This window comes from Oncorhynchus mykiss, chromosome 2 (genome assembly GCF_057628025.1).
Source record: "Oncorhynchus mykiss isolate SJ-2025 chromosome 2, ASM5762802v1, whole genome shotgun sequence".
NCBI classification, from domain to species: Eukaryota; Metazoa; Chordata; class Actinopteri; order Salmoniformes; family Salmonidae; genus Oncorhynchus; species Oncorhynchus mykiss.
The window spans coordinates 39549306-39566820 of NC_143023.1; the positions used below are offsets into that span (position 1 = coordinate 39549306).

General features: G+C 42.2%; 2 protein-coding genes across 13 annotated transcripts in view; both read right to left on the reverse strand.

Annotated features, from left to right (window-relative positions):
* Positions 1-314: 314 nt before the first annotated feature.
* LOC110489653 (myelin basic protein) lies at positions 315-16394 on the reverse strand. 10 transcript variants are annotated; one of them, XM_036948297.2, is made up of 7 exons: positions 16257-16394; positions 6480-6575; positions 6086-6112; positions 5738-5767; positions 4463-4537; positions 4235-4253; positions 315-1908 (listed from the first exon to the last, which is right to left on the reverse strand). In XM_036948297.2, exons 1-6 carry the CDS (start codon positions 16368-16370, stop codon positions 4251-4253), a joined length of 345 nt encoding a protein of 114 aa, XP_036804192.1. In that variant the 5' UTR covers positions 16371-16394; the 3' UTR covers positions 315-1908; positions 4235-4250. The 10 variants fall into 10 exon arrangements, 8 of the variants coding, with proteins under 8 accessions (XP_036804192.1, XP_036804180.1, XP_090055675.1 ...); XM_036948285.2 differs by having other exon boundaries at positions 4463-4546; XR_016486591.1 differs by lacking the exon at positions 5738-5767 and having other exon boundaries at positions 4463-4546; positions 5859-6112.
* LOC149985100 (myelin basic protein-like) overlaps positions 16222-17515 on the reverse strand; it is a 53342-nt gene continuing 52048 nt past the window's right edge. For all 3 annotated transcript variants that reach the window (XM_090199472.1, XM_090199475.1, XM_090199485.1), the window contains one exon: positions 16222-16781. In XM_090199472.1, coding sequence (XP_090055598.1) covers positions 16483-16781 — 299 coding nt within the window. In that variant the 3' untranslated portion in view covers positions 16222-16482. The remainder of the gene's footprint in view (positions 16782-17515) is intronic.

Below are 17515 nucleotides of genomic sequence, written 5' to 3' on the forward strand. Positions count from 1 at the left end.
TTTCTGTCCCTCAATCTTTCATTAGTCCCAGAGTTATTAAACTTTCACAGCATATGGAAAAAGCATGACTTCTTTCAACTTCTATAAATTCAAATGTCGCTTCCCCCACATTGAGGCATTATTACATTCCTTTCCTTGATTATGCAAACACAATTACTCTCGGGAACCAGGAGTGAGATGCAGCTCTGTTATGAGTCTGCTTCAAATGACCTGACCTTAATAAAGATAGTGTTGAATGTTTCATCACTTCTTGTACCTTGCATCTGTGTACACTACTTTTAAACTTCTATCAAACAACCGGAGACCCATAACGGTTTTATGATTTTTAAATGCTTTATTTATTTTTTCTAGGTAAGTGGCTGGTCGTACATTTTTTTTTATTACGGATACAACAATGAGGGTCTCAAGAGTTTAATTTACATTCATTCACAGGACCCATACAAAAATGCGCACACACTTTAAGACATGGGGGAGGGGCGACGGGGGCAGGCAGAGTAATGCTACAGATGACACGTTTGTTTTTAAACAAATTGAGGAAAGACACTGGTGTGGGGGGGGGGGGGGGGGTATTGGACAGTAATAAGCAGTTTATGCAACTCGTCGCTCGTGCCTTGGTCGACAAACTCCACGTCCTCTATATCCATCTTTTTTTTTTAATAACGTTTATGCTTTTACACGGTTAAATAACGAGCACCTTTATGACAGTGTTGGTCTTTTAATATCCACACAGAGTAAACACACCACATTGTTTTTGGCAGTCAGAAATGGCATTGCTTAGCTAGCTGTTTTTGTATTCATATTGTGTGCAGTGCTTTGATAGATATATAAAGCAAGAGATACTGAAGACTACAGAATCTAGTCTACACTAATGGGGGAAGGGTCTGAATCTGTCCCCCCGTTGGAAATGCCATGCTTGTAGCAGGTCCAGCGTGAGCTTGGTTTCAGAGCAGTCAGTGTCTGGCTTTTCAACGGTCAAAACAGTGCACTTTAGACGAATCCCAGTTGTGTCTGGATGGGGAAACTCCCATTAGTGTCATAATCAATCTACATGTACTGGAAATCAAATGAAAACAACATTAGAAATGATTGACGTCTACAATTCAGTGGATACTACAGACAAGAGACTTTTAGTAGGTTAACAGCTTTCAGTAGCTCGATGTCATTTTACCACCGAAGATCACAGCAAGCCCTAATGTAAAAACATGGAAAGACAGCAACACTTAAGACAGGACACTTACACTGATGATACAGGAGGGGAGACATACAAACACATGACCAACTGAGTAAGACGATGCTTAGCTATGAATTCATGTCAGGGTGTACAGAAATGGGAGAGTGTGTGGGGTTTGGGGGTGGGGTGGGGGTGGGCAAAGACGAGCATGACAAGACAGATAATCACTCGTTTCTGAACCAGAACCAGACCTGGTCATACTTTCACAACCACAAGCGGTCAGGGCCAGGTCAATTGGACCTAAGCTACTTCAGCCAGGTCTGGTCCAGTTAGCCAGCCTTGTTAAACGACTATACAGACAGACAGAGAAATAGAAATGAAGACACAGATACTGTAAAGCTATGACAGGGGTCCTTTAGGCTGTAAGAGGGGGTCCGGATGACTTCAGCAACAGTTCACATCCAAGATGGTTGCACAGGAGGGTGGAGCAGGGTGCGGGGTGGGGGGGAGGCACAGATTGTGTCGCTATATCTACCAGCCGGGTGCGGTGGGGGAGGCATTTGAGTTATAAAATGAAAGTGTTAGAAAAGCAGGGAGAAGAGGTGTGTGAGTCGACAAAGATCTGTTCTTGTATCTTCTTTGTTTCCCCCCACTTGCGTCCCTTTTCTTGACATCTGCCTTTGTGCTCTTGAAAGGGGACCTCATTTTTTGGGTAGAGACCCAGTCCGGCTTGTGCCCTGCAAGAGAGTGAGAGACGAAATAACAATCAGGAAATGGACTGTTTTTGTCATTCGCACACACATGTCCAGCTGTATATTGTCGTACAGTCTATGTGGCCTTGAGCATTGTGTACTTTTGTTTGGTTAGAATAAGTGGGTGAGTTCGGTATTATCAGAATTGTTTATTTTGTGAATTCTCGGCTATGCCTTAAAAAGAAACATCTCCCAGTTCAAATGTGCATGTTGCCAAAACTGATCAATGACGTGTTGTACCAAGCTCATTCCCTAAAAATAGATTGTGCATTTTCTCGTGGGGATATAAAAGTAGGAGAAAGAGGGGAGGATTGGAACGGAACAAAGATTATACAAATGAGACAATTCTTTACGGAGAACTATTGGAATGAATATAATCCATAACGTACAAAGCCTTTAAATCTCCTAAAACAAAAGGAGATGGGAGAAAACGGGCCAAGCTCTGAGCCATTCTTACAGCAATTTGAGCTTAAAATCATTATCGGTTCGAAACAGACTAATTAGAAAGCAGTAACAGAACTTGAGAATGGAAAACACCACACAAATTAACATTTGAAATAAAAGTCCGTCCCCAGATAATGATTCAAGATAGAGGAATCAGAAGCGCTAGAGATGGTGGCTTTAGCTTAGCGCCAATTAGGCAGAGAGATTGTGGGGAAACGAAGAAGAGAAGATTTGGTGGTCTATTTACCCACACATTTGTAGATTTTGATCGTCTTCGTCATCTTTTAGTTATCGTAATGCCACATAATCCAGCTAGCAAAGACACCATGCAGGGAGCACGTGAACATATACAGATACTCTAAACATTTTTAAAAGTAGGCCTACTGAAGGATATGCTGAAGATGACTGTGCTTGGTTGCCTTGCTAATCAACACACCCACTGTGAGTGTGCTGACTGTACCTACGGGAACATATGCTCCCTGTGCCTATTCTGCCTAATTAAAATAACTGTATCTGAAGCTTGGGCCAGACTGGATAATTAAAACTGCCAGAGACCTCCAGAGCATGTCCTAGAGATTAGCATTCACCATGCCATGGATAACGCAAGGAGAGACAAACAACAGCCTCTCAGAATGCAGGAGCTCTCCGAGTCAATACTCACAGGAGAACGTGAGTCTATCGGCAGAGGGAGAGGTGAGAAAGATAAGCGGAGAGCGTGAGAGAAGGAGAGAGACAGACAGAGAGAAAGAGAGGCAGAGACCAAAAGAGACACAGTAGAGACAGAAGATGGACAAAAAGAGACAAAGACAGGCAGAGACTGAGATAGAGAGAGAAGGAGAGAGACGGGCAGCGTGCCATTGCTCAACAATGCACATGTTCCCTCTCTACTGTTAGGGAGCGTGTCAGCTGTTGCTGACAGCTTATTACAGTAAGTGGGTGCACTGCTTAAGTATGTGCTCCAGTTCAGAGCCTGTCGCGTTACAGCGGGAGCAGAGAGAGAAACGTGGCCTGGAATAAACAGGGAGAGTCTGTCAATAGTGGATGCTGCCGATTGTAGCAACAAATACCTAAAATCTCATACGGAGGGTATACTCTCTGTTCAAACACCTCAGTCATCTGTTTGAGAGGAACACATCGGGGTACTATGCTGCTCCTTGAAAAGTCAGGAAATGTTCACTCAAGTGCACATAAGTGTGTCTGCCTTGCCTTTGTGTGTGGCCTACTAGGTCAGAGAGAAACCTCTTGTATAAGTCTGCCTGTGTAGTAATACATCCCAGTATCGTATACAGTGTACTTGGTACACACATGCATGAACCAGATGGTCAATGTAATGAAAAGGGCAATATCCTAGTTGTAGAAAGAATGAACTTCCATAATAGCTTGGCTTACCTTATGCAGTCGCGTAAGCCATCGGCAAAGTAAGCAAAGCTACCACATGCCACAATTGTAATTGCTAAGCATATCCCATTGCAGTTAGCACAGCTCCTAGAACAGCCATTAAGAGTAAGCAGGACTACTATTCCGAAAGCTTGTTTCTAATCCATTCATTACACAGCCAGGTGTAGGCCCACAGGTGCAAGGTCACTGTCTGCGAGTAAGCAGCCAATTATGTTAGGCGCTACATGTCCGTATCCAAGCCAAAAATAGCACTACCTTTGACATCAAACTGCACTCTTTAATGCATGAAGCCTGTAGCATCAGCCAGACACTGTAATTATCACTGTCTAGAGGCTGTCTCAAGCTGCAGTTATTCTGCTGGTGGTATGATAGGCAATGGAAGGTGTCACCTTAGCGTATCAACGTTGAATAAATTCATAGCAATTAAGAGTACATATATATTGCCGCTCGTGACTCATCTGTTACTCACTGAGTGCTGGGTATCATCACTGAGGTGAAAGAAGGAGAGAGAGAGAGACAGGAGGGAGGAATAAAAGAGAAAGAGATCCCATCTGTTTAATCAAGCGCACATTCTGGAATTAGTTTCAATAACACACAAAGGGAATTATATAATGGGATATTCCCTTTTCATGTTACTGTCAAAGACAGATCAGAGCGTTTTTGTCACTTAAAAATGGGTTTCGTTTTTTTAGTTTACCATTTTGAAGATCTTGGACAGGGTTCCGCTGTCTCCTGCACCGGCCTTCTTTGCCTTAGCGGATCCTGTTGACTTCTGAGACCCCTGGAAAAGAGCAGGAGTGAGGTAAGACACCAGGAGACACTGTTGTTGTCACCTAGCATGGTGGCCCAGTCTGTGCTTTTGCATCTCTGTCTTTGTTCATCTAAATGATTGACTAATTCCAGGTTAAAAAGCGACATCATATGTACATATCTTACGTGAGTATTGCACGGCCGTTTAGTACAAAACCAGGTTTTCTGATAACACCATGTTGTGTGAAAACAACAGAAGCAAATAGCCTCGTCCCCGAGCTCAATTGAAAGCCAGCAGGTGACGAGGTTATAGAAGAGATGGCTATTGAGTCAGTGACGCGCATCACGGAGTGAAATTTTACATGCAGTATTGGAACCAGCCTAGATCAAAAAGTGTCTCCTTTTTGCGGTGGCGTTGAAGCAGTGGAGCACATCAATCAAAGTGGAAGCGTTTCGCTTTCTAAATCAAACGTGGGAAAATGCAATCTCAGTAACAGCGGAGCGGTGGCTGCTCTGACTCTCACAGGGGGAATAGACTGAGAACTGTTCACAATAAACATGCATGAGGGTGAATTAAAGGTGGGGAGGGACACTTCAAAGGGTTATTTAAAGATCCCTTACCTCAGAGAAGAGCTTTAAAAGGTCTCATCCCTTATCACACTTATTTTACCCCCACACAGTGTTAGCTGTTATGTGTGACTCATAACATCCACAACATACACACACACACACACACACACACACACCAGTGGAGGCTTCTGAGGGGAGGACGGCTCATAATAATAGCTGGAAAGGAGTCAATGGAATGGTATCAAACGGGGTTTCCATGCAGTTGATACAATTCCATTGAATCCATTCCAGGCATTACTATGAGCCGTCCTCCCCTCAGCAGCCACCACTGACACACACGCACAAGAGAAGAGGACAAGACTTCAAATTCAGCAGGGCGAATAAGAAAAAGCAGGATTAAGTTGCTGGTTATCATACCGAAAAGGGAAAAACGACTTGAACTGGATATTCAATTGAGCCGGAGGCAGAGAGCTTGCCAAACAAAACCACTCAAAACATTTAATAAAAGAGAAAAACTGATGAGGGCGTTATGCATGTACGCTTGGATTAGAACAAGCTCTCAAGCCTTAAAATAGCTACAGAATATACTGTTTAAGGAACGGCCTGGGATTTCTCTCTTAGCTTTCTTTAGCTGTAGCGTTTAACCACGTACCAGGCCTAGTTTCGCAGTCATTGCCGTCCACTGGACAAGGACATGTAAGAGACAGAGACAGGGAACAGACAGGGGTGAGACACAGGGGTGAGGGAAGGAAAGTTAAACACTCAGGTCTTACTCAGAGCAAAGGCAGCAAGAAGAGGAGTCCACATCCAGGGTCGAGCATAGCAGAATAAGGCAGACGCTCGCGTCATCAGAGAGAGCACAGATTCAGTGACATACAGTACATGACATTCAGTGACATCATATGTTAACAAAGCCAAATGCACAATCACATCCAAAGACTAAAACAACCAACTCCTCAATTGGACAATAATGACAAAGAGTAAGGTAAATGGGTCTCACCCTAGACTTAGGAGGGGCAGGGGACACCTGAGGGGAGAGAGTGACACAGACCTTTAGAAACACAATTACATTTGAGTCATTTAGCAGACACTCTTATCCAGAGCGATTTACAGGATCAATTAGGGTTAAGTTCCTTGCTCAAGGGCACATCAACAGATTTTTCACCTAGTTGGCTCAGGGATTCGAACCAGTGACCTTTCGTTAACTGGCCTAAAGTTATTTATACCACTAGGCTACCTGCTCTTAACCACTAGGCTACCTGCTCTTAACCACTAGGCTACCTGCTCTTAACCACTAGGCTACCTGCTCTTAACTGGTAGACTACCTGCCGCCCTCATATCAACAAGTCAAACATCAACAATAGTAGGCAAACTATGCAAATGGGGTGACTCACGATCGTTCTGAAGAGGCGTACAACAGCGTTCTCCCCTCCCTTAGGGGCTGCCTTGGCAGGTCTGGCAGGAGAGGAGGACAGGCCACGGAAGGAACCCTGGAAGAAATGGAGGAAGGGATGGAAGAAGGAAAGGCGGGAGGGATGGAAGGAGGAAAGGAGGGAGTGATGGAAGGAAAGGAGGGAGGGATGGAAGGAGGAAAAGAGGGAGGGATGGAAGGAGGAAAGGAGGGAGGAATGGAAGGAGGAAAGGAGGGAGGGATGGAAGGAAAGGAGGGAGGGAGGGAGGGAAGAAAGAAAGGAGGGAGGGATGGAAGGAGGAAAGGAGGGAGGAAGGAGGAAAGGAGGGAGAGATGGAAGGAGGAAAGGAGGGAGGGATGGAAGGAAAGGAGGGAGGGATGGAAGGAAAGGAGGGAGTGATGGAAGAAGGAAAGGAGGGAGGGATGGAAGAACATTATAAAGGCACAGCGGGAATACATATAGCCCAACACAACCTAACAAGAAAGTGTGCTCCCTGAACCAGACCAGGCTCTACTCTGCCTCCACTCTCCAGCTCCTGAAAGGTGTTAGAATTGGAAACAGCTGGTGGCATATTGCCAAACACCAGGGATGCTGGAGCATATTTTCTGGGGCTGTAGAACAGCTTCTTCTTACATCACAGAGGACCTGAGACAAGCCCCCCCGAGTCATTCACAGCAGACTCACGTAGGCGTACAGATAACGCCCGTCCAAAACTCATTCAAACTGAAAACAAGTGATTAAAAACTAACTGGATGAAGGAATTATAAATTAATTAATAAAGTCAGTAAGAAATGTTTTGGATCTTTGCAAAGTGTGATAAATATCAACACTAAATGCTGTTGAAGGGGAAGTTAAGTAGAGATCAATACAATTAAGTAGTTCAGACAAATAAACCTTTAGAGGATTGGATAGGGATGAATGCAAAATTAGCTCTTTCTCATTGTCCTGAACTTGAATAAATAGCACCGCACCCCCCCCCCCCCCCCCCCCCCTCACAATAGGCTCTAACATGTACTTTCTAGACACACAACTGGGACCTTAATTAAAGTGGTGTGAATCTGCAATGATTCATTGTCATTTTCTCAATAATAACCCTGATTATTCCCAGTCGGCTATTTAGGGGTATGTTTGTGAATAACATCCTTTGATATAGCGAAACCCATTTCATCCTAATGAGTGCCTCTCTCTCTCTGTGGTATTTTGTAGAGTGAGAGCGAGGGGACCTTTATGCCCCCATTCATGTCAGCGAGTGAAGAGACTGGAGAGGCTGAGGCGCTCACTGAATCACTGCGATTATCCCCATGAAAGAACTTTACCAAAATGAGAAGGCAAACTTTCACCCCTGTACATCGTTCACAATATAATACACTCATTAGTGCTTCCAATTGCATTTCATTCACTGTCTTTTCTGCCCATATATGGATGGATAGATGACTGGATGGATGCAGACTCAAGCAGACAATGACCTCAGGAAATAAACACATTAACATAGAAAATGTGTTTGTTCTTAGCCCCGGGTCCTCTAACCCTATCAAACTATTGGAATTGGATGATAATATCCAACACATTTATGAATACAGAAGATGCTCAGTAGAATAGCCAATAGGTAGCATGGTTGTTGGTCGGTCAGTTTGTTCCCTATGAGCAAAAGAAGTTGAAAAGACGTGGAAAATAAGTTGTTTTCAACCAAACCAAATGCTCATTGTGTTTGTGCTGGAGCTGGTACAGGTGAATTAATCTCACCACTTGTGGTTGTTGTGAAGAACTGATCTGCCTCACAGCTGCGACTGGATGACTCAACGGTTATTCTTTGTGTGTTCCAGCAGCTCTGTCACCAAAAGGGAGACAACTGGGGTTTCCGTCCCAAATGGCACCCTATTCCCTATATAGTGCGCTACTTTTGACCAAGGCCCATCAAAAGTAGTGTACTGTATAGGGAATAGGGTGTCGTTTGGGATGCACAGCTAGGGGTTCAGTACTGATTGCCATTGCAGAACCCGGTCCTGCTGTTGATTAGGAATGATTTATTTTGAACATTGACTTGAGGTCACATATTCCCATCAAAGTTAGGTACTACACACAGACTTTCCACTTATGTTCCCCTTAAATACAGTTCAAGAGATCGAGTAGCCTGAGAGAGAGTTAGGAAGAGAAAGTTGAGTCCGAAAGTGGAGCGAGAGAAGTTAGAGCGAGAGAGACATTGAACGATTAAATTCTGAATTTAGAATCCGTTTGATATATTTGTAAAGAAGGATCACAATATTCAGTTATGATCTTCATATGTCCTTTACTGAATCATCTTGCAATGGATGTTGTCAGTATCGGTTTTGATTTTCCAACACGAGGAGTGTTCAAAGGACAACGGCATTCTGACGCAAGGAGGGTCCTTTCAGGATAGAGCCGAGCGGGGGATTATTGTGTCGGGAGGGAGGAATGGATACAGGGAATGTTCTCTCTCTGTTTGATGTTTGAAGAGTATGAGAGATAAGTGTGTGTTCCTGGCACGGAAGTGCATTGTTATTTACCCACAATTCAGATTTCACAAAGGAGCTGTGCTCGTTCCACAGCGGAAAATAAAAACAATAAAAATGCCTCACTGTCATACAACTTTCATAAAGCTACAAAGCCCATTTCATCCTCAACATACGTGATTGGATTTACATAGCGGTGGACGTCCGTTCATCATTTCTAAACTCAGCTAGCTGCTAGCGTGGCAGCCCAGCCGGCATAGAGAAAGTTCGGTAACACTTAATTTGACACTTCGTTTCACCTCTGACATAGAGGCTGTTATCCAGGGGTGTTAGGCCAGTACAGTCATAAAGCCAGACGTTACCTCTATCATGACAACAGTCATACGTTATAACTGCAGTCGTGAATGGGTTTGACACCAGATTTACACCTTCATGTTTATGTCATAGTGACGTGTCAAATAAAGTGTAACCAAAAGTTTCCTGCAGTGAAGAACAAGGTCACCTAAACCCAGGTCGAGAGAGTATTCAGGACTCATAGGACACCTCCCTGAGGATTTAATTAGTGTTAAACCTCTCTCCTCAGAGGTGCAGGTCAAACCTCGACAGATGCTGACTCCTTCAAAAATGGACCACGGTCAATAATTTATTCCAGAATAAATTAATTGTAATAATGTATTATTTATGAAGGAGCAGGAGGATAGGAGGGCCACATAGTGATCACTACATCCTATCGAGACAGTGTGTGAGTCATTATGGACACACACAAATCACAAACCGCCCACTGTCAAATGAATAGGTCTTACCCACAATAGGTGAAAGATCCACACACCATACGTTACAATTATTCATATACAGTGCATGCTCCTTCTTAATCCAATCACAGCTTTACATTTGACTTGGGTCTTGATTGATCACAAAGATCAATGTCCGTCAGTGTCATAACAGACAAGTCGGCGATTGGTTAATAAGACTCACCGGGTTGCAGATCCACTAGCCACCGACTGACTCCTTTGGAGTGAAATCCACTTGACAGTTGGTAGTCTCAGGAGGACAGTCTTTCTGCCAGATAACCTCTTCAGTTGTCTCTGTGCTGAAACTTCTCCAACTATTTAGGAGAAGCTAGCAGGAATTGGACAACTACCTCAAAGGGGTTGACCGTTTACAACAAAAGTGTCATATTAGAAAGCAGTGGCGCTCTAGGTCATTCCCGAACACTGACAACAGTAAGACAAAGTTGTGGACTACAAATCTGCTAAACCATAGCTGAACTGGTTCTTACCATCCAAAACCAGGGTACTGGACCGAACATCTAGTAAGACCCTGCTTGTCTAAGTAAGTTAATAGAAGGTATGGTCTACACTCCTCAGTTCTCATCAACTCTGAATAAATAAAAACGGCAACTATATGTCAAATAAATGTAGGGCTCAGAGGAAGTTCAGGTTCTTTTTCCATTGTCCCTTGTGTCACTCTCAAGTACGAACACCTTAGAAGAAATGCAAATGAGACTGCCCTAACTTGACTCTGGCTATCACTATGAATGTCTTACATTTTGTCAAATATACACATTAAAAAAAAATTAAGAACAAGGAAGGGATTGACTCTTTCATTTTTGACCATGAGGCACATCTAATGAATTCAATGACAAGTCGCATCTCATTGGTGATTCCAGTCCTTATTCTTATTCAGTTATGAATGGCAATACTTAACTGGAGGTCTCCAAAAAGTGAGATGGACAAAGTGAGACAGAGTTTCTTGTTTTCATTTTTGTATTCAGGTTGATTTTGAAAATAGCTGTCATTTGTCCCTTTGCTAAACAGAATACAACATGAAAACAAGAAATAAAAACTGTTGTTTTATCCTGATTTACTAGATCTTGATTAACCTTCCAAGATGTTCAATTAAAGACCAATTCAAAAAAATACTTTCAATTTAAAAAATCATCAAATACAACTGACTGAAATATCACTTTTATTCACCTGAAAATTATAAAAGGCAGACAGTACTAAAGACGAATTTCCAAAAGAAAAATTCAGCAAATGAACCCGGTCCTAGATTTGTTAACGCCGTCTTGCCAAACCATACGGTCACTGTCATGCCAAACCCGACTTAACTTCTCACTGTGCCCATCAATGACAGAATGATCAGATATGGAGATCGAGGTGAGGCCAGACTGTTTGGCATGACAACAATCATTTTTACATGGCCTTAAGCTACTTAATAAAAGCTGAGCTAAGAGTCGGAGTCGTAATTCCATTAAGTCTACACAACACTTCTCCCAGCCCCATCTAGACAAGTATGCTGTTACTGCAGAGTGTGGACTTATCCACTCAATAAGTGAAAGGACAAATCAATTGGGAATAGTTTTGACGATGAACATTCCATTCCCTCTTCAACTGGGCCAGATTCTCCATAGCCTATTCCTAGCATAGACCACCTCATCCCAGCAGGAGAGGTTTCTCCTCAAGCTAGACCGGATCGAAACGGAATTGTCAGTCAACGTCGCCGATTGAGATAATACAATGTGAAAATCAGCGATAACCACTACGCTCAAATCAGTGTGATCGTGACCAGTTATGCTTTCGTTCCAAACATTCTGTGGTGTGACTGCGCCTGTTGCATCAGAGGAGGGTTGTTAAAAAAGTGATATTACATAATAAAAACAACAATGCAAAAGCCCCCCAAAAAAAACGCTGCTCAGGGTGGGTGTTGTTAAGAGAGTTTAATCATACCATTTATCCAAAAGCTCAGAACAGGATCAGGTCAGGAGCAGATGTCGGTCATTACAATTCCCAGGAAATACAAGCATCGGTTGGATATCTCAAAGCATTACAAAAGAGATCAGCGAATGGGATCCATGGATCCACCCTGGGATCAAACATACTCCCACACACACACACAGTTCCTGACAGGGTAAAGGAAAGCCTGGGTTCAAACACTTTAAAATACTTTCAACATTTGCTTTAGTCTGCCAAGAGTTCCAGATGGCCAGGTTTTGCACATTGGCGACTATTCTATTGGTTCCATTGCGCCAGGCAAGCACAATCAAGCGCAGCTGAAGTATTTGAAATGATCTGAAATAGTATTTGAACCAGGTCTCAGTAAAAGACACCAGTGAACCTGAGAGGAGATCAGCTCTAAGACGCTTTTGGCCAAGACACTGGGTTTGAGTTCGCCCGGGTATCAGTCTGCTTCTGCTATCATGCCACTCCTTGTCAAGCAAACATTTTTTTGGCATGATGGCACAAACAGATTGGTACTCAGTCCAAGGACGAGTGCAAAACTCGTTCTCACAAAGTTACCCAATAGACCCCATATTTAAATGAGCTTATTTTCCTGTCATGGGTTTCAGTTCCATGGTGACTGCACATAGACACTCATTTACCCATCAATTTGGTCTCATAAGGTCTTCCCCTTTTTGAATAATAGGGATTATCAATCAGCTTTGACAGGTAACAAATTGGCTTCAGTTCCTGAGGTTAAACCAGTTTTGTCTTCGTTTTTTGGTGATACCTTAAAGAAAAATATAACATCACCATGCAGATTCCCATGAACTAGTTTCAAACCAGAATAAACTCATGAAAAGACAAAAAAAAAAGGTGAAACCAAGACAAGAACAGAAAGAGCAAATTCCAGTTTGTAAAAGGATCAATGGCTCAATAGTGAACGTTCATATCTGTCAATAACAGTAGCCCTTTCCTGCAGTCAAAGGACCTACAGTAGTGGCGTCATGGGTGGAATGTTATCCATATTTTCAGAATTTCATAATTAATAATAAATAAAATTACGAGGCAAATCTGGTGTGTCTATGTCAAACAGTTTTATTATATTTCAGTCTTTAGTGATGTATATAAAATGTAATATTGGGACGCAAACTCAAAATGTAATACATTTCAACTCTATATCTGACGTGGGACAGATGTCTTCGGTTTGTTTTTTTAAAGACCATAACCATGTGAGGTGTATACTTTTGTGTCAAAGAAAATGTGTTTAAGACTACCAACAAACACTGTGACCCTGGTTTAGCCACTGCAGTGAAAAAAATCTACCACTTTTCAACTTCATTTTCATTATCTCCAGCACACTACCAGTGTCTACATATGTGAAAAACCGCTCATTTCAACGTTGTTTAGGAACAAATATAAAGTCAATAAGTTCTACCCAATGACAAACGTTTTAAAAACAGTGATTTTCAAACAGCATGAGATTCACAGTGACATGGGGACTCGTTGCAGGTTTCGATAATCACTTTTATTTTTTTTTAAATCCTACCCTGTGACCATGAGAAGAGTTGTATATTTTTAGGACCTATCGTCTTATTTTTTTTAAACCACAGATCATAGAAACACACCGTTTTTACATGTGTAGACTGGTTTGGTGCTGGAGATAATGAATATGAGGCTCCCATACCAGTTGAAAGCAACTATAAATGTATGACTCGAACATACTCAAGAGTACACAGCGACATTTGATACAGATACATGTCATTCTTTCAACACTGTAATGGACATGGCCACTAATGCTGAGTTTCTATGGAAAATATGCATTGAAAACGTCAGACCTATTTGATGTTTTGTGATAAACTATTTTTTATAAAATGTCATTCCCAGTGCAGTCAAAAATGTGATGTCCCTGTGTTTTATATACACGGAGTGTACAAAACATTAGGAACACCTGCTCTTATTTGTGTCACTTGAAGGGGAGGAGACAGGTTAAAGAAGGATTTAAAAGCCTTGAGACGTGGATTGTAGTATTGTGTGCCATTCAGAGGGTGAATGGACAAGACAAATTGAAATGCATTTGAACGGGATATGGAAGTAGGTGCCTAGGCACACCGGTTTGAGTATGTCAGGAACTGTAATGGGTTTTTCACGTTCAACAGCTTCCAGTGTGTATCAAGAATAGTCCACCCCCCAAAGGATGTGTTCCTAATGTTTTGTACACTCAGTGTATATTTCCACATGAGTTTGGAATAATACTGTGAAATTGTGAAAATTATGACAATTCCCTTTTAGTTTAAAAGCTGTTTGAAATGACATCCTGAAATTTAAGCCTGTTTTGTTGGGATTACCAGACTTACTAATTACTAATTGACCGCAATTAGTTAATAGACCAATAAGAAAGAGCATTCCAAACCTCTGCCAATAACAGCTAGTTTGCTCCACCCCACTCAAACCACTCCCACACAGTCTTAGCTAAATTCTTGCTTGAGAAATTACTCTTTGCTCTTTTTGTTTCCTTTTACCCTTTTAAATGAATACAATCAATCACAGTAAAGGTACTCGATTGTTACCCAGAAATGATTTGATATTAGATTTTTTTTTAAACGGCTACATTGGACCTTTAAGAATAAATAAAAATGTTTAACTTGCTTAATCCTTTTTCAAACTTTGATCAGTGCAGGAAAAAAAAAATGATGCTTGAGGCAACAGAGAGTTAGGTATCATATATTTGAAATTAAAAACACTTATCACAAATCTGAAGGCAACCCCCTTGGTAAAAAATATTTTCCATGTTTCTTTTAATCATAAACGAACTGCTCTGATGTAGAAAACGATTTCCTGAAAGAGCAGAGCGGTGACAATGACATTCAAACAAATAGATGTTTTTTAAAAAAGCTAATACTGCCTCTTTTTACAATAATTCTGTTCATTCAATTTTGACAGGCAAAAACACTGACATTTTCAGCAGTACATTTCAATGTTGTTTAAAATGCGAAATAATCTGATCTACAATTCCCACAACCAAATCATTCTGAAACTGAAAAAAAAAACTAAAAAATTACTTTGAGCTGGGATTTAATTATATGCAAAAGTCATAAGATTTTTGTCCTCTCTGAAGTTGTTATAAGGCTCGACTGTCAGACCACATTCTGCAACCTATTGGATGATCATCTGAAACTACCATTCTCCTCTCTGAACCAATGAGGAACTAACTCCAAATCCCCAGAGTGGACTAAAACAGAGCTGGAAAACATAACAGCATTGGACTCTCTCTTCAATACACTGTACCAACGTCAACACATAACTGTAGTAATATACAGTAAGTTGTGTGTTAGACTTTCCTCTGCTTCCAAAGTTGACAACTGATACACAAACAGTGGCAAGCTGACTGAAATGTGCACTGGGTTGTTATATCAATTGATATCTACAGTACATCCCTTGTCACCAGCTCAAGGAGAGGCTTTGGGATTTAGCATTAGCACATCACAGAGAGAGAGAGAAAGAGAGCGAGACAAACAAGGCAATGTGGGCACAATTATTCCCACTGTACCGCAACAGTTATCCACACACATCTGGGTCCAGGTGGTGCTTGCTACGGCAGGATAGTGGGTTCAATTCCCGGGACCACCCATACTTAAAATGTATGCACGCATGACAGAGTAAATCGCTTTGGATGAAAGCGTCTGCTAAATTACATATATTATCTGAACCTGCTCTCCAACTACACAACGCAGCATCTTGAATTCTACACAAACCCATATAGGATAAGGTTTAGCGTAGATAAATGTTTTTTCCTATTCTATGGTATATTATATTATTTATGTTGGATTATGTGCAATATTATGATCTAGAGTTGTCTTTGTAAAGAAGGAGTGAGAGAATCCTAGTCGAAGACACCCGATGGAGGTCCATGCAAGGCATTTAGGTTATAGTTCTCCACCATGGACCATCCACAGTTAAAATGGCAAACAGCTAATAAATCAGGAAAATTGGTAGCCTAACAATCATAACAGTCTCTCCCAAAATACATCTTAGTAAGGGTGCTGACATTTATTCAAATTTCCCCATGAAATCAGCAGAATCATTATTCTCTCTTAAAAATACCTGATACACAACTTTAAAATGGCTCCAGTTTTAGATATATTTATGACCATATAAGTACCGCAGATGCTTGGAAGCGCTAACTGAAATAAAATGTACAATTTTAATGATAGTACCACGATAAAATAACAATTACAAAACAATTATTCTAAAGACTACACCAATCTCAAACCACACCCATATCAGTTATCCAGTGTCTAAATGAAGTTTTCAATGCCATTAAATCGCAAATAAGCACATTTCAGGTGAATGTCTTAAACTTTGGTAGATCACATGATTTTTATTTTCTTAAAGACGTAAAATCGTAGCAAATTGAAACAAAAACTTGACACATTTCTTGCAGCTCACAATCTGCCAAAACCACAAATCAGACAGTCACTCACTCAACTTAAGGCTGAACACAAAAATGAACCATGGTACATTAGAGGTGTATTTTTCTAACAAATCAAACTCTCTCCTTTCCTCACCTTGCTCTTCCTCTTCTTGTCCCCTCCAAAGAAGTTCCCAATTTGATCCATAAGGCCAGGGGCCTTCTTTTTCCTTCCCAGGCTAGACAGTCCAGAGGAGCTTGCAGTTGCCATGTCAGTGGTTTGGGTTGGGTAGTGCAGCTAGTATCTCTGTAAGTGGGGTTCTGTCTCTCAGGTAAGAACGAAGGGGGTATTAAGAGAGAGAAAGGAGAGCAAAGAAACAAACTTAGTCTAGATCCTGATCCTCTGAACCGCACTCTGATCCCGCTCCGCTGTGCTCTTGGATGGTCTGTAGCTCATCTGATTCAGAAGGGCGGTCTTTGAAGGTGTTGTCCTCGCGGCCCGGGGCATCTCGGGAGAAGAGGCGGACCAGGTGGGGGCGTGGCACGGCGCTATCGTCAGCATCAGCTGTGCTGGTCTCGTTCCAGGAGCTGCTGGGCCCCTCAGTGCCCGTGGAGTCAGTCACCGCCGCCGCCTTCTCAGAGGGGCAGCCATTGTTCGGGTTCACATCTGCCTCATCCAGGCCTGCGCAGAAACAAACAAGGGTTATCTATTGGACCATGGGCCTGCATGGCGCACAAGGGCCCTGCACAATGAATCCCTTTGACAAGACCCTGCCCTTTCTGCCAGAGAAACTCAACAGAGAAGGGATCCTGAGTGACATGCCCTGTAATAGATCTAGAACACAGATCAAATACATAGCTAGGAGATTACTGCAACTGGGAAAACCATACATGGTTAGCAAGGGTCATTACCGACTATCAAAACGGTTTCACAACGTCTCCTCCTCAGTCCATGGCAAAAGTTCCTTACAGTTATAATACTGTATAAAAGTAACACAGCTCACACATATCATCCCCTAAACCCCCACCACAAGCACAATAGCTCTCTTGGAATGATAATGGCATACTTTCCACATTCCTGTACTAGTACGGGAATCATTTTACCAGGTATGTTGACTGAGAACACATTCTCATTTCCAGCAATGACTGGGGAATAGTTACAGGGGAGAGGAAGGGGGATGAATGAGCCAACTGGAGGCTTGGGATGATTAGGTGGCCACGATGGTATGAGGGCCAGATTGGGAATTTAGTCAGGACACCGCGGTTAACATCCCACTCGAAAGACGGCCCCCTACACAGGGCAATGTCCCCAATCACTGCCCTGGTGCAATGGGAAATATATTTTTTTAGACCAGAGAAAGGAGTGCCTCCTACTGGCCCTCCAACACCACTTCCAGCAGCATCTGGTCTCCCATT

Excerpts from the sequence above, each read along its gene's own strand:
- LOC110489653 (XM_036948273.2), bottom strand. The coding sequence starts at position 16,370 with ATGGCAACTGCAAGCTCCTCTGGACTGTCTAGCCTGGGAAGGAAAAAG. Across the intron at positions 6,113-6,479 it reads TACGCCTCTTCAGAACGATC|GTGTCCCCTGCCCCTCCTAA; the intron begins GTGAGTCACCCC and ends CTCTCCCCTCAG. Across the intron at positions 1,909-4,462 it reads TGTCCAAGATCTTCAAAATG|GGCACAAGCCGGACTGGGTC; the intron begins GTAAACTAAAAA and ends ACTCTCTTGCAG.